Source organism: Meleagris gallopavo, chromosome 17 (genome assembly GCF_905368555.1).
Source record: "Meleagris gallopavo chromosome 17, MGAL_WU_HG_1.1, whole genome shotgun sequence".
Classification (NCBI taxonomy): domain Eukaryota; kingdom Metazoa; phylum Chordata; class Aves; order Galliformes; family Phasianidae; genus Meleagris; species Meleagris gallopavo.
In genome coordinates this window covers 2,729,716-2,750,067 of record NC_139420.1, presented here as the reverse complement: position 1 = coordinate 2,750,067, position 20,352 = coordinate 2,729,716, and the positions used below count along the sequence as shown (strand labels likewise).

At 46.4% G+C, this 20,352-nt stretch overlaps 1 protein-coding gene across 3 annotated transcripts in view; it reads left to right on the top strand.

Annotated features, from left to right (window-relative positions):
• The first annotated feature begins 1,486 nt into the window (after positions 1-1,486).
• ULK1 (unc-51 like autophagy activating kinase 1) overlaps positions 1,487-20,352 on the top strand; it is a 72,313-nt gene continuing 53,447 nt past the window's right edge. The window contains exons 1-5 of one of the 3 annotated variants that reach the window (XM_010720027.4): positions 1,487-2,898; positions 3,388-3,480; positions 3,575-3,616; positions 15,386-15,418; positions 16,181-16,217. In XM_010720027.4, coding sequence (XP_010718329.2) covers positions 2,809-2,898; positions 3,388-3,480; positions 3,575-3,616; positions 15,386-15,418; positions 16,181-16,217 — 295 coding nt within the window. In that variant the 5' untranslated portion in view covers positions 1,487-2,808. The remainder of the gene's footprint in view (positions 2,899-3,387; positions 3,481-3,574; positions 3,617-15,385; positions 15,419-16,180; positions 16,218-20,352) is intronic. The other 2 variants (XM_085238373.1, XM_019620989.3) reach the window with 2 other exon arrangements.

Genomic DNA, 20,352 nt, shown 5'->3' with positions numbered 1-20,352 from the left:
CAGCAAACCACAGAAAAAAAATATTGTGAGGAATTCTATGAATTAATAAGTCTTTCAGCCCTTTTTGTTCCAACATCAACAAGCATTTTGCTAATAACATGTGTCTGCAGGATGCACTCCAAACTGAATTTGCTGTCAAGTAGCATTGTACCTCATTAGTTGCCAACTGGAAATCTAAAATCTCTGCAAAGTTTGTTGAAATATTTTCATTTGTCTATTTTTGGAAGACAAGCTGGAGTGCCCTTTAAGTGCTAAAGATGTTAAGTGGTCAATACCAAGGTCATGCTGGGCACCAGCTGTGCACACAGCATCCAGCACCACCTGGTCCTGATCCTTGTAGAAACCTTTGAGTACCTTCAATATTTTTGTGCTGCTTTGAAGCCCCACTTCTCCACCAGAATGCTGCCCAGTGAGCCTTCAGGCATGCTTATAAACAAAAGCACTTTTCTTAGAATGATAATAAACGTCAGTGGAGAGGAGTTTACTGCCTGGCCACGTGTGCCAAAGGCAATGTTAGAATGCAGGTTTCATAAAACCTATTTAGATTACACATTTCTTTTTGCAGCCCTCAGCACACACAGGAACAAACAAGCACATGCAGTACACAACAAAGAACATTCACCACTGCAACATTTCTGCCTCTGGTTGAACAGCATTTGTATCAGCCTCCTCCTGTGCCTTGCAGGAGCTGCATGTCTGCTGTGATGGCACCATAGAGGCAGCAGCTGTGGGCACCGGTGGTCCCAGCACAGCTGTGCAGCGCTGAGTTTCTGGCCCTGGGGCCATGGCTGCTGCCCAGAGAAGGAGGACATGAGATTTTGCCAACTTGGAACGTTTCAACATGCTTTCTTCACTTCCTGCCTTAAACTTTTGCAAGTGTTATGTTCTGTCTTAACAACAGTGGTTTTTATACAGCCGACAAATTCCTGTGCCTGTCACTTGTTGAGTAGCTTGATTTTGATTTTGTAAGTTTTGTGATGCTTGCTGTTTTACTGTGTTTACTTTTAAAATAACTCCTTGTGATCACTGACAAAAGCCTGAAGTTGTGGGGAGCGCAGGCCTAGGTGTGAGAAAGCACACAAGTAGCCTGAAGCACACAGTATTTTTAAAAGGTGACCTTTTTTGAATTGTGAGGCTTGGCAGCACTGAAATCACACACAAACCCCAGCCTTGCATTGGTTCAAAGGTCCCAACAGACACTGCCGAATGCACAAACTGTCTGATTCACATGGACAAATCCCACTAAACTCGTGCTCATAACTGCTGGAGCTGGAGGTGCAAATAACCTCAGATCAACCACTGCAGTGCCTGTATCTGGGTCTGGAGCACACTGCCGTTCTTCCAGCAGTGTTTTAAGTTCCGAACAGCACCTGACCGTGAGCTTTGCAGCACGAGGGGCTGCAGCCCACAGCCCACACGCTGTTCCAACCCCTGCTTCAGAGCAAGGCCTGGTGTGGAGGTGCTGCCTGTTCCCAGCTTCTGCCCCAAGCATTGATAACCACAGCTGTTGGGCGTCACGACGGGGAGCACCTCAGCACCGCGCGTCGGCCTTGTGAGAACCTTGTTTGTTTGCACAGCCACCTTACGACAACAGGATGAGCTGACGGCATCTGGGTGCATCCCTGCCAGCACCAACCAGTGGCACACCAGTGAGCAAAAAGCAAAATGCACAACAGGTCGTGAGACGTGTGCTGGAATATTTTGTTCTCATGTGGGCGCTTTGATAAGGATGCAGACAGGGACATGGGGTGCGCTAGGGGTATAGAAAGAAGCCCTGGGTGCAGGGGCTGAGGGCCGTCCTGCCGCTCTCAGAGGACGACAGAGAGCAGCAGAGGTGAGTGAGCCCACTGTGTGAGGCCAGGAGCTCGGGGGCGAGGAGCACCCAGGGGTGCTGGCAGGCCTGGGGCTCAGCAGGTGCTTTTTGGACTAAACGTTGAGAAATTCGCCGTTTGTTTGATCATTTCTGAAAGACTTTGGTGGACTCAGGGTTGTGGACAACGGGCAGGCAGCACTGGGAGCCTCCAGCAACACCGCGCCGAGCGGGGCTGCCCGTGACTCAGTGCCGGCGGCGACGGCGCCTTTAAATGGTCGGGCCGTGGCCCCCAGCGCTTCAGTTGGTCGCCGTGCCGTGTCGTGCCGTGATCCCCCAGTGTCGCGCATCGCGCCTGCGCGGCCACCGCCGGGGCCGGCTGCGTTCCCGTTGGCGCTGCGCTCCTCACAGCTTTGTCCGATCGCGGGCGGCAGGGAGCCTCGGGGTGACCCAGAGCCGCCGGATACGAAAGAACGGTGGGCGCAGGCGGCCCTTAAGGTGGATCGGCGCTTAAGGTGGATTCGGCGTTAAGGTGGATCGCGTTTAAGGTGGACTCGCCGCCAAGCCGCGCCTGTGGGGCGGGCAGGGCCGGGCTTCGGCATGGGGAGAGGCTCCTGAAGCGGCCGCCGGAGGAGCAGCGCCGGCCGTCCTGAGGAGGAGATGGGGGAGGCCCGCTGCTAAGAGCCAACTTCTCCTGGCCGCCAACAATGAGCAGCGCGCAGCCCCGCAGGCAGAGGCGGCCCATGGACGGAGGCGAGGCGGGGGAGCGGAGCCAGATGCCGAGCTGCCGAGGGGCTGACAGGAGAGCAGCTTTCCCCCTCCAGCGAGTCTCCAGCTCCTGACTGCTCACCGGGAGGAGGGGGGGGGTGAGGCCGTTCCGCCGTCTTTTGATTGGGAGAGATTTAATTTTCTTTCGAGGGAACTCCTCCATCACCGCCAGCAGCGCCGCTTCCCGGCCCCGAAGTTGTCCCGGCCGCGGTTCCGCCGCCCGCAGCGCCATGGAGACGGTGGGGAAGTTTGAGTTCAGCAGGAAGGACCTGATCGGACACGGAGCCTTCGCCGTCGTCTTCAAAGGCAGGCACAAAGAGGTGAGCCGGCCTTCAGACGATTTTTACTGGTTTTTTTTTTTTTTTCCTCGCCTGGTTCGTGCCGGGCTGGGGGCAGTGGCTCCGGGAGGCCCGCTTTGTCCTCGCCTCCTTCCCGGCGCGGTTCTGCCTCTCGCCGTGCTCCCACCGGGAGGGGAAGCGGCTCGCTGGACAGCGCAGGGAAAGCCAGCTTGCTGCGGGCCTGCCAGTGTTAGGGCTTGGGATAAGCCGTGGTTCCCACAGCGTTTTATTTCTAGTGGTTAAATAAGGGGATAATCGTCAACAAAACCCCAAACCTCGGGCTTTTCTCCTTGTGCTGGCACAGCTCTGGACAAGGCAAGTCTGAACATGCGTTGGGGCACAGAGCAGAGGCCTTTCCTGGTGCCGCAGGACGCCTTCCAGCAGTGCCAGCACCCTGATGGAGGCTGCTTACCTGGCCTGTGCTAATGGGGAAATGCGCTCTGAATTACACATGTACTTTTCCACTTCCAGAAACCTGAGCTGGAAGTAGCTGTGAAATGCATTAACAAGAAGAACCTTGCAAAATCACAGACTCTGCTGGGCAAGGAAATTAAAATACTTAAGGTAAAGGACGACAGAGCTCTTTTTTTTTTTTTTTTCACTCTTTGTTACCTATGCCCTTTGTTGCTCTGAGCTTATTGTCTTTAATTTTTTCTAGGAACTGAAACATGAGAACATTGTTGCCTTGTATGACTTCCAGGTAAGTACATTCAATTATGGCATTCTAGATATGGGAGAGGTTGAGTAGAGTTTTTGGCATTTTGTTTTTTCCAGCAGATGTTTGTAATCAAATATAGGTTCCGGGGAAAAGGCCTTCTCTCGAGATAGGGGAAGCACTGTTTTCTCTGTTCTCCTTGGACAGCGTGACAGATTGTGTATGGACTAGAACTTCTGCAGCTGGGAGTTGGGATGGGGACTCTGGTTTTCAGGATGCTTATGCAGCAAAGTGCAATGTGTGGTGAATGTGCTGGAAGTTCCTAAGTTCTTAAAACGTTTGAAATAAAACTTGCAGGAGTTGCTCTGGATACTCCTGCCGCTTATTTTTCTTTCTCTGGTCTGAAAGTTTCATTTTTCCTAGATAGTGTAGAAATAGCGTGAGCATGACTTTGTAGCATATGATTGCCCTCCGTTCCTGAGGATTTCCATCAGAGTTTTTCTGCTGTCCTTGTGGCAATCAGTAAGTGTTTAAAAATTGCGGCAGGCATTTTTAGATGGCTGTGGTTTCCCACAGCTACTTTTTCCCTCAAAACCAGCTCTATCTAAAGGGCTCTGAAACACAACTGCTCCAGTGACTTTTCTTTCCCTGGAGCATTTTGTTAACCCGCCTCGTGGCCTAGCAGGATTCTATTTCTCTGGCATTAGCGATGCTTTCTTTAAGAAAAACCTTGCAGGATCAGAGCGTGAAACGGAAACCGTCCGTTTGTGGGCAGAGGGGACGGAGGGCGGCCTGGGGGACGCGGCCCCAGCACAGCGCCCGGCGCCGGGGGTCCCGGCCCGGTGTCACGAGGCCGGTGTTTGTTGACATTCCTCCTCCTCCGTCGATTGGTTCTGACGGCTTTGCGTCACGCGCGGCGCGATGGCTGACTGGTTGGCCCGGCCGCAATGCCTGCTGGGTGTTGTAGTTTCCCCCTCCCCAGGCTCTGAGGCCTAAGGGCCGCCTCGCCCCGCGCCCCTCGGCCGGGCGGGTTCCTGGAAAACCAAGTGTGTGACGGTGCTGAGAGCGGGTGCACGGGGCAGGGGTGGCTCGGGGTGATCCAACAGGGAGGACAGGACGCTGGGAACAGGATCGATTCTTGGAAATGCCCTCTGGGTGATGAGAGGCCACCTGTTCGCTGCCCGCCCCCAGGCTGAGGCGAGGAGCTGGGGCGGCCCTGAGTGGAGCTCCTCGTTACGGGCTGGGTTACGTTAGCTGCCAGCACCGGGCACGCTGCTCTGCGGCCTGGCTGGCTTGGTTTGTCGGGCAGAATGAGGTGATGTAGGTTGTGCTGGGGAGATGTGGCACTCCAGGCTGTGATATCCTCTCTGCTGTCTGTTGGCCTGTGACCAGACCCAGCCTGCTGCGGCCTGCCTGCACAGCTGGTGTATGATGAACACCGTGCCCAGCTGTTACAGGAGTCCTGTGAGAGAAAATTATCTCCAGAGGTAATAGTGCAGGGCTGCAGAGGGCTGGCTTCTGCCCACCTTGCCTTCCTCTGTGGGAAAGACCATTGCTTATTCATCTTCATTCATAGCTGCTTCATTCATAGATGCATGCGTGTTTACCTTTGCAGATGTCACTGTGGCAGTTGCCAGCCCTTCCCTGTAGATTTTGTAAAGCTGTGGAGGTTTATTCTTCTATTACAACATCAAAGAGCAAAGAGGAAAAAATAGCTTCTGTGAATCTTACTGTTGCCCTGTAGCTTTGTCTGTCACTGTGTTTTGTCTTCCTTTTCTCTGCACATCCTCTCAGCAGTGACTTGAACATTTTCTCACATCTTCCTTGCACACAAGGAAATGGTTGCCAAACCCACAGTGGCTGTAAGTCACTGATTGCACCCAGTGATGCTTTCGTTTACATTTTCCTAGTTGCAAGTTAACACTAAGCAGGCCTCATACAAATCAAGATTTTTGGTATGATGCCAGATTTGCCTCAGACAAGCAGTTGCAGAGCTGATATTTAATACTGACAGCAGCTCACACCATTGCACACATTTAAATTTATTCTTGAATTTATGAAAAAATTGCCATGTTCCTCCTTGGCTCATAAATACTGACAAAGACCTATGACACAATATCACAAAATAAGACACTTACAGGGGATAAATTAGTACTGGTGAATGTTTCATGCACAGCAGTGCAGTGTCTGGACTTTTATAGATCCCCTTGCTGGAGTCCTAAGAGAAGCACCATTATGTGAGAGCGGCTCAAAAAATGAAATATGCATATTTCCATTATTATGTGCTCATATATTAATGAGAGGTGCTGTTAGTAGTTGAGGAGCCTAAGGAGAGAACTCCTGTTCAAGAAAAGGATAAACCATATTTTGTTGCACTTCTGAAAGCACTCTGTTTAGTGTCTGTGCAGAACTGTGCTGCAGATCTTTCTAGAGATGTTTGGCATAAAGTGAAAACCAGATTCTTCTCTGTTCAGGGTGTGTTAGTAGCTACTGAATAGCTGCTCGCTCCCCAAGTGGCTTGCAGAGGTTGGGATTTTCCAGACTGCTGCAGTTGAGAGGAGTGCAGTAATGCAGACATCTGGAAAGCAGGAGTCCTATTACTCTTTGAAGAGAGCCAATGAATCCTCGTTCATTAAGGTGGAAATTAATGACAACAAGGATACAGCTATTTCCACTGTACAGGATCTTGGTTTGGAACAGGTTTCTCACAGCATGAACTTGAAAAGCAGTGAGGATCAGCTCAACCTTTTGTGCATGCCGACAGCGAAAGCTTGGTAGCATGTAATCTGGTTTATGAGTCTCACTTTTATGTGTCTTTTTTTTTTCTTTTTAACACGAGATGTTGAATCTGAGTCTGGTTGTAGATTACTTGAGTAGTTAATAGGGTTGAAAGATAGTAAGGTAACTATTGAACTCGTTGGATCTTGAAAGGACTGTGAGCTGGACTGCTTCCTCCAGCACTGTTTTCTTCCCTGTGCTCCTCTTGTACCAGGAGGCTTGGTTGAATAGGTGCCAGCTGAAGACATAATGTGACTGTTGCAAAGCAGCCCTAGCCCAGCTGCCCAGGGCATGCAGGAAATTTATTATTCCTGGACATAAATCATCCTTTGGATGTTAAAAAGCATTTTCCTACATGAAATGGGAAGAAGGACCACTTTTTCTAGGTGTGTGTTGTGTTCTGAGCTTCCTATGGCAGCTAAGTTATGACTGATTTTGTGGGGGTATGTATATATATCTATATGTGTGTGTGTGTGTGTGTGTGTGTGTGTGTGTGTGTGTGTGTGATTTTATTTATTTATTTATTTATTTTGTGAGCCTAGTTGTAGAAAAGTAGCTGTTAATATCACACAATTTCTAATTCAGCCTCGGTTACCTGAGGGTCTGCTTTCCATAATTTTATGTCGAGTTGGTACACTCATCAGCTAGGGATGAGCTCAGAGAAATGCTGAAATCACTCGTGCAGTAAAGGCTCGCCAAAAATATTTCTGCTGGGGTGACTGTATCACCTGGAGCACCTGATGAGGAGTCAAGGACCAGGGAATTCTTGCAGTGCAGTTTTTCTTGTGCACGTGGATTCGGGCATGGGGTGGCAGAACAAACATTCTTTGGCTGAATGAGTAGTTAACCTGGGCTGCTCTTTGGGGCCAAGCTCTACAAGGCTTATTTCATTGTTGCTTTCTATAAAATCCCTATAATCAATAGGATCCTTCTAGCTTTTGGGACTGATATTATGCTCTCTGCTTCATCATCCTTTCCTGATGCTACCTCTAGCTGCCAATCCACCTCCTGTGTCCCCTGGCACTGCTTATTGAGCAGCAGTGTCCTTTGGTGTGCCCTCCAGCACTGCTTGCTCCTGCTGCAGTGCTCTGCTGATCTGCGTGCTGCCAGATGAATCAGTGGTGCTGCAGTGACACCTTCCCCACCGCCACTTGTGCCACCTCATGTGGGATCTGCTGTTCCTTGGGCATTACTCTTTGGGTGCCATGTCTCAGGAGACAAGCCTCTGCTGTGACACTGGGGATGACGAGGAAGGCACTCTTTGTCAGGCAGATCACACTCCTGAGGTCAGGCAGGCTGCCTGGTTAAATCCTGCTTTAATTCCATCCCTGAGCGAGGCTGGCACGTTGCCTTATGAGTGGGTGTGCAGCACAGGCTCTCCCGCATGCTGCCAAGCAATCCTCCTTCTGTTTGTGCTGTGGCTGAGGGTGGTGTGTCTGCTGTCCTGCTCTGTCAGCATCCTCGCATCTGCTGGGGGGTGTCACTCTTACTGAAGATTGAGTCTGCCTTAATTTAGAGCTAGAAGGGGGAAAGGATGGAAAATCCATCTGCCCTCTGCCAGTAGCTCTGTAAGATGGTTGAGAGTTTAGTGAATCAAAATGCCTGTTTATGGCAAGTAGAGTGTTTTACATCCTGATCTTTGTTTTATGTTGACTTCACTGGCTGAGTGCTCCACTGTGCAGGTGACAGAAACATCTAGCAAATGTTGACCACTAAATATAGACCTTAGAGGAGTCATTGGGCTTTTTTTAGAGGGAGTGGCTTTGCTGCATTTCTGAAGTGATGATCCCCGTTTTACTCATCCCGTATGTAAAGCACATACCTGTGTTCCTCTCACATGATCAGGATGTCATGGAATAGCCAGCAACCTGAAAGGTTAATAGCCTTTAGAGCTCCCGTGGAAGGCAGCATTACTCAGACTATGGTGATGGATTAAGGAATGTTTCCCAAGAGTAATTGGAAACTGGTAGGCTGCTGTGTTCGCAGTTTGACAGCAAGGCTCGGGTAGCAGCTGAGGTGCTATTCATGCAGCTCTTCCTTAAGCTTCATCAGTGTTTCCTTTAGGAAAATTTCCTCTGGGCAAGTCCTTGTGATGGCTGAACATATTGGGTTGGAATGGGTGAAGCAAGGTGGTGGAAATTTGGAAGATGGATGGGAAGAGGTGCCTCCTAAGTATGTGGGCAGGAAGAATGCCTCTGAGTGATGGCTGAGCAGGACTGAACTGAGTCTATCTGCCAGCAGATAACTTCAGAGCTTCTTTTGTGCTGAGTATATTGCAAAGAGGTGCTTTAATGGTGTGAATGTCTCCTGCTTTATGGTGTGCAGGCCTTAAATGCCACCATAAATATGAAGAGGTGCTCTCAAAATGCACAGTGAGGATCTCAAAGCTATCTTTGCTTTAATACTAAGGCTGTTTTGGGGGGAGGGCTGAGTGAAATAAACCAAATTCTGCATCACTGGTCGCTTAGGGCAAAAATATTCTGGCTGCAGGAACACCTGGCTTGTCTCCTAGCATCAGAATAATGGGAGGAATTAGGTCAGCGGAGCTGGCTGGCGTAGTAAAGTCAACCAGACATTATGCTTCAATTGCAGGGAACGGAAGATGCTGAATTTCAAGTTTTTAGGGATCTCTCTTAGCAAAGTGTGTTACTTGGCCAGGCAAGGAGAGGCCTGCCAGCCCTCTGGGTATGCCTTGGTGGCCCGCAGTGCTGCAGGGTGAGGCGGTGTAAGGCAGAGCTGCAGTGTGCCGCTCCGGAGGTTTAAGGTGTATCTTTTGTTTCCTTTGTGAGTGCTTTGTAATGTGGCTGCAGGCAGAGCTAACAGTTAGGTAACTTTCTCGTGGAGGCTTTTTCCTTTGTGTGACTGATAGTTATTTTCAATTTAACTGGCAATTGTAGCCACTGAGTTAAAATGTTCTCCATTTTCTTCACTTTTGAAATGCTGCAGGTTTAAAGCCCTGTTTCTCTGGCTTCTGGTAACTGGATATATTTCCTCTTAAATTAAGACTGTTTTCTGAAAGAAAATCCAGACTTTTTCTTTACGTTCTTTGTTATAATGCCTTGTGCTGTGAGTGTATGTCTGCTTTCCTAAATGGGTATGAAAAGGAAGCTAGCAAGAGCCGGCTAGTCATGTAGCAGCCATATAAAAAACAAAAATCCAGTGGGGGTTGGGCCTGTGGTTTCTACAGTTGCATAAAAGAAGAAAAAATCTCCTGCGGGATATCAGATTAAGCATTTATGGGATTTGCTATTAAAAAAATCCAAGCTGTTTCCAACTCTATTAGTAGAACTGAACTCACTGATTCTAAAATCAAACTTCCAGACTGAGTGGCTTCGCTTGGACTTGAACCTCCCTCGATAAGTATGTCTTGGTGAGTTTGACTCCAGCTGAAGCCTTCAGCAGTGTGCCAGACCCTTGGTGTGCAAGGGAGCAAACCTTAAATTTTATAAATGACTGTGTTATAAAAAAGAGATGAAGAAAAAAATATAGAAAAGCAAATTGGATCTTCAGTATATTGTGTTCAAAACGTTAAAGTCTCTTCTCTTGCCAGCATTAGCACAGAACGTTGCCATGTGCAATGAGACATTTGCTTTTGGTTTAAAGAAGCTTCCTAGACTCATCCTTGTTAGCAAAGGTATAACTGCAATTACCATTCCATGTCAGTATGTCCCAGCTTCTCAGAACTCTGCTACCTTTTTCCTCTGTGGTCTGTGACATGGTGTGAGGCATTCGCACTGCCCTAAGAGCCAGCCAGCCAGAGACATCAGCTGCTGCAAGTGACACAGCCCTACCCCCAGACGGTGCTGTAAGAAGTGACTGTTTCTCCAGTGTCCCAGCAGCAAAAGTCTTTAATTTGCTGTGGTGTATGCCTCTGGTCTCACCTCGAAGCTCTGCGTCTTGTTGAACCTGTCACTTCTTTCTGCTCTTGTGACATTAATCCTTGGTTTGGTTTCTGTGGTTAACATCAGATGCAGCTTGCAGCTTTGGCTTGCTGTGCTGCTTGTTCTGCAGAGGCCTCGTGTGCCCCTGAAGGAGCTGTGCTCTTCTGTTTGGGCTCTGCAAGTGCTGCTGTTATGTCATTCAGTGAGTGCTCTGCTTGGTGGGGCTTGGTTTGGACTCTGAAGTGATCCTGTGGGGCTGGCTGCTGCTCAGTAGGGCCATGAATACCGGGTGGAGATGAAAGAGCTGGAGCTCACCTTCGTGAAAGGGAGTGGTGGAGTTCCTTCAAATCTCAAAGGCTGAGCTGTCTTATAGCTGCCCTGCTGTTTCTATTAGCTGCCTGGCAAACTGTAACTCCACAGAAGCGACAGTACCCTGTTCATTTTTAGGTGTCACATAGTCAGACTTCAGGACTGCTGCCAGGGGATTTGATTGTATGGGAAGTATTTTTCCTCCCTTCCTGAAGCCCGTGCAGAACCAGTGGATAGGTCTCCTGCTGCTAATAACTGCACTGAAGTGTGAGCTGCCCTGAAACATCTCTTCTGTTTCATAAGCAGAAAATAGCATAGTGCCTGAAATGGAGTAGCACTGATCCTTGCAACTTCTTGTGATACTTTAGAAATTGTACCTTCAGCATGGTGTCCACAAACCTCTATGCTGCAGAGCCTCCCTTCTGCTTGCCCTGTATCTTGACTGGTGCTGCAAATCCTGGAACAAGCTGTCAGGGCTGTAGGAGCAGAATGTAGTCGAGGGCTGTTGTAGAAGTCTTTGGGCCTCTCTGGGCCTTATTTATGTCACTAGAGGATCTGCATGAAGGCACTGGGAGCTCTTGTTCTCTTGGTAAGTCAAAGGTTTGCAGATGGTACTGAGCTGGTTAGCACACTTCCCAGAGAGTAACAGCAGGCTTTATTGCTGGACTCAGATCTCCAAAACAGGCAAAAATACTGAGTAGGCTGTTGCATGGTGGCATTTGTTGGTTGCTTACCATCTTAGCTGTGCTTGTGTGACTGCTGCCACAGCCCAAAGCTGCTCTCTTCATTCCAGTGTGGCCCTGGCACAAGAGGAAAGTGACCACTGGTTCCTTATTATGGAGCAGGACATTGCTGGCTGCACAGCTTGAATCCTAAAGCACTGTCCTAAAACATGCTTTCGTCTGGCCTTAAAACTTCATGTGGGTGTAAGAAATTTTCTGTGGTAGTGTGCCTCTGTGCAGAGAGGAGAGTATATTGGGGTGAATCAGTACTTTCTTCTGTTCTCTCTTCATGTGAATTAATTATTATCTGCTGAATATGAGACAGCTTGAAGTGTTCTTGAGTTCTTTACTGATAAAGTTCAGAAAGTGGATAGAGGGAGCAGGGCCCAAGGCTCTGAGTTATTTTTCATCTTTCTGTATGGGCTCAGGAGGCACATGGATGTCTCCTACCTTTTTGTTTTAGATCCCTTTTGCATAGGGTGAGCACTGGTAGGTGCTCCCATAACTCAGATTAATGTGCTGTTGTCTCTTATCTTGCTTCCATTCAAATAATTGTGTCAAGAGATAATCCTTGCATAGCATGAAGGTTTTCCTTTCCTCCTCAGAGGTTGCTGTTGGGAGATTTTTTCCTCTCTTGAGAACTGCAGGTTCTGCCTGCTGAGCCCAGCTGGCATGGGAGCCACTGCCATAGCAAAAGACTTTTTTCCAGGTGTCTCTGGCCTAGGAGGTGGTGTAAAAGCTGTAAAGCCAGATTCTGTTTGTTACAGCTGATGTTCATGACTCAGTGCTGCATTCAGAAGAGGGATGAATAGAGCTCCTGTGCCAGAAGGGCACAGGCTTCATGAGAACCTGGAGGATGCAGCGTGCCTCTGTGCTGAGGTTCTGCTGCAGCAAGCGGGGGAAGTGGCATTTAAAACAAACAAAAACCCTCAGTGTTAAGCTTAGCTTTCAGTTGGTTTCAACTTTATCTTCCACTGCCAGGTTAAACCCTGTGTTTTGTGTTTCTGTTTGGCTGGTACAACTGGTGAGGTCTAGCCCTGTTCACGAAGGTCTCTGAGGCGATTATCTTTGCTTGGCAGCTGCTGCAGGTGCTGAGAGACAGCATTAGGCAGCACATGGTGATGATCTTCTTGGAGGTACAAAACAGGAGCTCCTCACTGGAGGGAGGCTGACCAAACTGGCACTGATGTGCTTTTCTCCAGGATGGCAACAAGAATGATTCTGAGGTTTGGAGTGCATTCATATTCCCTCCTGTATGCAGAAGGAGCCTTGCCAGCCAGGTGCTGTGCAGCACATGGATGTAACACACAGCAATGCTCATTTTCCAAATCCTCTTTCTGCACCCCATTCCTCCTGGAAGAGAGAGTTACATGAGATGGAAGCCATTCTTTGCAGAGTTGTTACCTCAGCATCTGTTACAACGCTGGTTCCACACAGATGGGTGAAAATACAGCACTGCTGTATTTTATGTTTTGGAGTGTTGTGTAATTAAACTTTTTTTTTTCCCTCCCTGAACGTCTTTCTAAATTTGGAGCTGGGGTAGAGCGCAGGGGAGGATTTCTCTGCGTTTCCTCTTGCAGCCTTTTTAAGCTGTGGCAGGAGGATGACTAAGTGTGGGTACACCCAGATGTTTCCCTTTGGACACACCTAAAGACAGACTTTCCAAGAAGAGGATCATGCCACCTTCCAGTGTGGGTGGAGAGAATGTAAAGGGAGACAGGACTGCTGGGCCTCAGCATCGCTAACCTCATCACGCTCAGTGCCTCAGTGGGGGATCTGAACAAATGCTGTCCCGAGGTGATTTCTGCTGTGTTGCTAAATGAAGTTTCTTTATTTCTTTGTCCTCCGTCAGCAGATGTGTGTTATTTGTAGACAGTAGAGCCTGATGCCTGGTTTTACACTCAATTAAATTGTAACTTCACTTCTTGGGCCTCTGTTGAAAGAACTGCAAGTCAGGCACTGATCCAGACTGATTAATTATCAGCTTGATGTCTTTGGCAGAGGCCGTTAGTGTTGTCGTGGCAGGGTACTGCTGGAGCACTGTGACGAGAGAAGTCAGGGTGTCATTTCTGTGCAGGTCCGTAGGCAAGTGGCAGGGCTGGCCTTGGCTGCAGGGCTGGCACATGGCAGTAAATTGTCTGCAGCACTTCTTGGACATAGGCTTCTGCAGAAATAGAACAAACTGTGATGTTGTTCTTGTTAGTGCTGTGGAAATGAGTTGGGCATTTTGATGCTTTTCAGAGAGACTAGTAGCCTGCAAAGTTTGCCTTGTGGTGTTTTTTTTTTTCTTTTTTTCCTGCTTGTTCTCCTATTGAATGAATAATAAGTACCGTGAAGGATAAAAAAAAAAGGGAAGAAATAGTTTTTGCTGCTGAATCAGCTTAAGAGAAGTCCATCAGCCCATTTGAGAAAAGAGATCTCTTTCCTTGCTTGTTTCCTTTATTAGCCACTGTAAGCTACTGGCTGAAGGCTTGTGCCAAGCATGAACTTTGTTTCTAGGGCCCTTCCTGAATAAATGTTTAGTTTTTGTGGTAAAATTCCTACAGATCTGTCTGGTGAGTCTTGAAATGCTGAAGTTGCAAATATGGAAGTTGTCACATCCCTGCTATAGGCATCTGTGAGCTGAAAGTGCTGAAGCCACAGCTGGTATGTGCACAGTGGGGTGCTGGCTCCCATAGCTGCGTGCTGCTGAAGCCTTGGCTCAGTTCATGTGGTCTCTGTGCCACAAATGGGGTTTTTCATGATGGAAGTAAAGCTGGAAGGAGGTGGGTTCCAGCACTGTGCTCACAGGTACCAGCAGCTAGCAAACTATGGGAGCTGACAGATACTTGTGGGCATTTTTCCAAATCAAAGGAAGGCGATTTTGGTTCCCACCAGAAACAATGGGTATTGAAGACAAATTTGGTGAGGCTCATGTTGTGCATAATCAGCAAAGAATGTTCTCCAATAAGACTGGAATGGGCAGAGGGTGCTGTTGCCAGCAGATGGTTGGGGAGTTACCACCTCTCTTTTGATTCCTATTGGGCTGTGCCTTCTTATCTCCTCAGCCTGTGCTGTGAGATGAACCCACTGCAGTCACTGTTGCTGGGGAAGTTGACCAAAGCATCTCCCTTTCCTGCCTAGGTCCTTATTTGACCCCATCACTGTACATGCTGGTGACTAAAAATCAATGACTTGCTTTATGATATGTTTGCACAGTCTTTAAATAAAGCGCAGAGGAAAAATAACCAAGCTATGCAGTGTATGCTAGTTGTTAGCTAATAACTTAGAAGATACTAGTAATAACTTCTGGGTTTAGCATATGTAAGCTCTATTGCCTATTCATTTTCTAAAAAGGTAATAATAGGCTTTCCTGAGCCCTGCTGGCACTGCACGTATTCATGGGTTAGAGGTGCTGCTGAGCTGTATTGTCTACAGCCTGCTCAGCAAGGAGCCTCTATGAAAAGTACTGTTGTGGTATGAGGAACTGCGTGCAGGCTGCAAACACTGACTTGGAAACTTGCTGTGAGCCTGGATGCTGCCCTGTGCTGAGCTGGTGGTGCTGAGCTGCAGGCTGTGCCGTGCTCCTGCTCACAGCCCCGTATCACACTGCGTGCTTGGGGCTGGCCTCACAGGGAGCTGAAAAGCACGGTGTCCCTCAGAAACCTTCACCATCTGCTCTTCCTGTTAAGCACCTTTCCTGCATGGGATTGAAACGCAGGTACCCAGCATGCATTGCTCTTATCTTTTTGTTCCAGACCAGGGCTGCTCATGTGGGCATAGCTGCTGTAGAGGTCTGTGTTAAATGTGGAAATGATTAAGGCTCTAAGATAATAGCGTGCCAGCATCTGCATTGTGTTTGGGTGTTAATCCCAACAGGCAGACAGGAACGTTAAGACCCAAATCACAATACAGGAGATCTTTGTTAACAGGTGTATGCTCAGGAAGGAATAATGTGCTTCAACTGGGAAGAAGTACTTGATGCTTAGAAAGGAAGATCCTTCAGTAATCAACATGTAACAAAATTCCTCCAGTATCTGTTACTTAGAGAGCATTTCACCTGTTTGAAATGAAACTGAGCTGTTGTAAGGCATGCGAAGTATTTTGATGCATAAATCCTTTCTTTCCATTTTCTCTTTCCCCAGGAGGTGGCAAATTCTGTCTACTTGGTTATGGAGGTGAGTGTCTTTTTCTTTTTTTTTTTTTTTTAATTTAACATGAATTAAGCAGATGAGTTTATTACACATATAGGGCTTTCTGCTTAGCATCACATGTGATGCTTTTGCTAATCTAATCTGCAGCTGCATACCTCTTAGACCTGGAGCAGTGTGGGGGAAGATAGCAGTCAGTGGGATATTTCATATTGCTGTTGTCAGAAGGTCATGCTGGTACAGGTTTAATCAGTTGGATGCCTTATTTCAAGGGCCGAGTAGGTGTTACTGAGTAGTAAGCACTTCAAAGATGCGTGGAAAGAAAACTGTATCCACACAAAACAGCTGCAAAGCTTTTTACTAGTTTGCTTCTCTCTTCAATCTTCACTCTGAGGTCTTGCTGACTTTCCCTAATAATATGAAGCATGTTGTGGAGAATTTCAGTTTTCAGCTATGGCTGCTCCTGAATTTTCCTTAGCCAGCTTGCCGGTGCTCTTTCAAGTGATGACCTGTCTGCTTTATTTTGGTTTTGTCTTTCTGTGCATGTACATACAGATGTATACGCATGCACACCAAAGCTAATTAATGCTGGTTTATCATTATGCAATGTAGAGTGTAGGGAAAATGTGACACAAAGGAACCTATTGGAAAAGCTTTTTTTTACCATTTAATGAATACTTATTTTGATGTATATGTGATTATTTATCACCTGTGATCCTAGTGAAGTCTACTGAATTTGAAACCTTTTGATTTTCTTCATGTTAACCGAGCTTTCTGTTCTCCTTCCAGTACTGCAATGGTGGTGACCTGGCAGACTACCTTCACAGTAAGTAAAACAAAATGGAGCATGTCTGGTGTCTTCAGAAGGAAATGCTGACTGAGAATCCATGGCAGTAAAAGCTAGCGTTGTAGTCTTTCCTATGTAGGTCAGTAGTGACTGAAGGATGTGGACTTTTCAGTCAGCAGATACCTGTTTTAGTTCCAGCAGCCTTAAAGATCAGTCACATTTTAACACTGCTGGGGATGTGGTTGGCCTCTTTGTTGGTCACTGCAAAAAAACCTATTCATACTGAGGTCTTGCATTTCTATAGAATTGGATTAAAACAGGATCCCAAGAGTATATTCAGTTTTCTCCAATATCTTCCTTAGGAATGTCCTCACACTTAGGACAGAGCACTTTCCTTATTTCACAGTATATTGAAGGTGACTAGTGTAGCTGGTAGTGTTGTGGGGGTGATGAAATCTTCAAGCTTCAGGATCTGTGATGTAGTATAGCATGGGTATCTGTTACTGCTGTCTCAAAGAACCTTTTGGTGAAATTGAAGTGTGTCTTTGCCATTAAATTGAACAAAGTCTGCTTTCCACGTTATTCAATTGTACTGCAGGGACTTGAGCCTTGCAAGTTATTTTTCAGTGCAGCCCTCTGCAGAGATACTGCATACTGGTGTATATGAAAATCAGTTTGTACCTGAATACCTCATAGGGTGACCTCATTAATTCTTTGAACAGTAGGAGAATAACATATTTAACAAGTTGCTTACACTTCTGCTGGTCTATGGCTCTGCTTTTCTTATTTTAAATTAGCTTTCTTGTTTTTTGCATGTTAACTAAAAGATTACTAAATAGGAGGAAATAACTTTAATCTCATTTCTTGTGTGGCTCTGGATTATAGTTAAAGTTTTGTTCATTGTTAAAATTTAAAGCTATTCGGCTGGATAATCCTTCAGGCTGCTTATTTGAGGTACACGATGCTGGGAAATGGCAGAAATTGAAGGATTAAAAGCTAAATTTACATTTGTCCTACAGCTAGTGTTGATATCCTTACAGTGATTATTTCAGGCTTGGTGCTAGTATGTTGCACGCCCTATTCATGCAGATGTGTTTGTCTATGGATTTCAAATTTTCAGAAAGTATCAGTAGTTAAGGCAAATGAAGAAATATTCTGCTTTTTTGTGTTTTCTTAGTTTAAGATGTGGATAAGATGGAAGTGACAGTAGTTTATTTTATTTTTTTAAATCCAGGTTTAGTATGCTTTTTTTACATAGATGATGGTGTTTTGCATCTGTTAGCTATTGCTATGCTTTAAAAGCAACATCTTTGGGATATTGTTATGAATACCAAATGGAAATGGCTTTGTTTTTGATACCTTCTTATTTAACACAAGAAGTAAATGTTAATAATGCAGTGCTTTTCAAAGTAGTCAAACTTTGCCAGCGTTGAGAGTGTTCTGGCAAGATTTTAGCTTTTGGTCACATGAAATGAACCTTGTTGATGTTAAAGCACTGAGTTGTGCATGCTTGTTGACAAAGCTCTGTACAAGTTAGAACACAGCTTCTAGCTGAATGGTTTCTAAAAACATGAGCTTATAGAAAATCTTCCTTCTCATACTGCTGCTTTTATGTGTACCGTACTTTTTCTTCCTCCATCCAAAAAAGTGAAGCATTCTGTACAATTAGCTAGGCTATTAGCACAGCTCACTTCCTCATTTATCAAATGAGAGTGCTCAGGAAAATGGTGGCTAGTTTGAGAAAGTGACAATGAATTATGCTTGCAAAGTAAAACCTTGTTTTATCCCAATTTGTCTGGGATAAGGTTTGATCCTTCTATGCCTGAGTTAGTTGGAGAAACTTACTACTAATTCTGGGTTGTTGTTGTTGTTGTTGTTTTAACTTCTAAAGTATTTTATCCCAACAACTGTTGTTGTCACTGGGAAACTGGAGGCTATTTAGTTTTATGCTAACTCTTTAACATCTGTGTGCCAGTTGCCAGTAAAGAAGAAAGCTGAGCAGGCACAGATATCCAGAAGGAGGTGGACAGTAAAGGTCAGCAGAAAGAGAGAGAGTTAGTCTCATCCATTGTGTCTCTTCCATTGTGTGGCTTTCTCCATTCCAGCACTTGGAGAGGAGTTATTCAAAGAAGTGCATTTTTGCCGGCATTCGAGGTGATTTTTGATGATAATTTTCTCCTGAAAGGAAGTTCATCTTGGAAAATTCATATTTATTCCAGACTATTTCACTGGATGAGCACAGGAGCTCATCTTTACTAAGCACTTATTGTGCTGCTTCAGTTATTTTGATAATTGTATGATTGTATTTCAATGCAGCATCTACTTTCCCATTGACTCCTCAGACGTTTTTGCTCGTAGCTCCTGCAGCACTTACGCAAGCAGCACATGCAAATCCCCCGGTTCTCATTGAATGAGATGCTTGTAAGCTTCCCAATCCATTCTGCCCTCTAATTACAAGCATTAGGCAATATGGTAATTCTGTGTTGATTCAAAAGGCACTCTAATTCTCCTTGTCTTTATAACTGGACGACGTGCATATGTGCACGTTTTAATGCAGCGCACATTTGTGTTGGATTAAACTGTCAGCCTCGCCTCTTTGGTACAAGCTAAGATTGTACGTGTTCTACTGAGCAGAGCTTCTGTGTTGTTTTCTGTTTCTGTTTTGTTTTTGATTTCTCTTCTGATAGATCTTGTTCAAATGAGATCTTTCACTTAAAGCCATCCAGGCTTTAAATGAAAGGTATGTTTTGAGCTTGCAGTGGTGGGTCTCTGCAATGTATGGTAGAACTGAGAGGCATTTCAGAAGTTGCTGGTTTTGCCATGTGAGTAACTGGAGTTCTGTGGTTATAACAGGAGGTCAGAGCTAGTTGGTCTAAAATTTCTTTAAATTCTGTGAATTGGCATTGACACAGGACAGGCTGCCGTAGCTAGTTCATAAGCATGTATTCCTGACTCTTCTAAAAAGCTGCTGCTTAGAGATTACATCTCTGGAGAGAACTTTGCATCTGAACAGAACATTTCTTGATTTGACCATGAAAGATGCAAGGAGCTGTCATCTTCTAGTCTGGAGTAGCTGTGGGCAGTGCTTTGTAAGTGAGGTGTGAGGTCATCTGTGCTACCCCTTGCAGCTGGGCAATTAAAAATATCCATGGTGAGACTCAGTCTGCCTCATGGTAGTGCTCTGGCTCGTGCAGGAGGAGCCCTTCCAGGAGTCAGACCGGCCACGTGCTGGGTGAGCACAGCTGGGGGAGTTGGGGGATGGACCCCAGATAAATCTGCCTGGCCTCTGGGGAGTAAGTGTGACTGCATCAGGCCTCTGTCTGAGATACCTGTGGACCTGTAAGAGAAGTTATTTTTCCTAAATAACTTTTCCAAAATGGAAAATACCACGTAACCATCAAGTGTACTCTGATATATTACCCCTGGATCAGCTGCCAAAGCCTGTGTGCTACGGCTTGCCTGGCAGCCCCTTGCCAGGTGGAACACTCACTGCGTGTCTGCACAGAGCTGCCCACCATTTTAGGTGGTTCCATCCTTCTCCTGTGCCTTGGGAGCTACCAGGCATGCAGGCCTTGTGCTGACCCGCAGTCGATGTTTGTTCTGATCTACTGACCTGCGAAGCAGCCGTTCCCAGGGCAGTAAGCAGAGTGCCTCGTCACTGAAGTGGAGCCCATGAAAATAAACACAGGGATATTATTACTTCTCAGGAGCAGCAAAGTGAGGCTTGTGAAACAGTTCTCTGCAAGAATGTGTTGCTGACCACAGGCCTCCATGGAGAAGCTCGGACTGCAGTGCAAGCTCAGTATTTTTCCAGCAGTTTGCTGGTGAGGATGAGAAACTGCCCCCTTTTTTTTTTTTTTTAATTCTTTTTTTGCAGGGGCAGAAGTGCAAGTTTCCCCATTTGAGGTGCAGTAGAGACAGTGGGTTGTTTTGTTCTCCACATCTGAAATGAACGAGTGTCCTATATATTCTCCCTATGCTAATGGAAGTTGTCTACAGATCAATTTGCAGACCAATTTGTAAATGTTTCTGGCTGTCAGAAATCTTTCTGGTGGAGCATGGCTAATGCTGCTTCTCCTGGTTGCTGTAGAACAAGGTGACCTGATGTGGAATTAAATCTGCTAGTCTGAAGAAGATGAGAAAGATGTCTATAGGAAGAATGTGTCAAAATGAG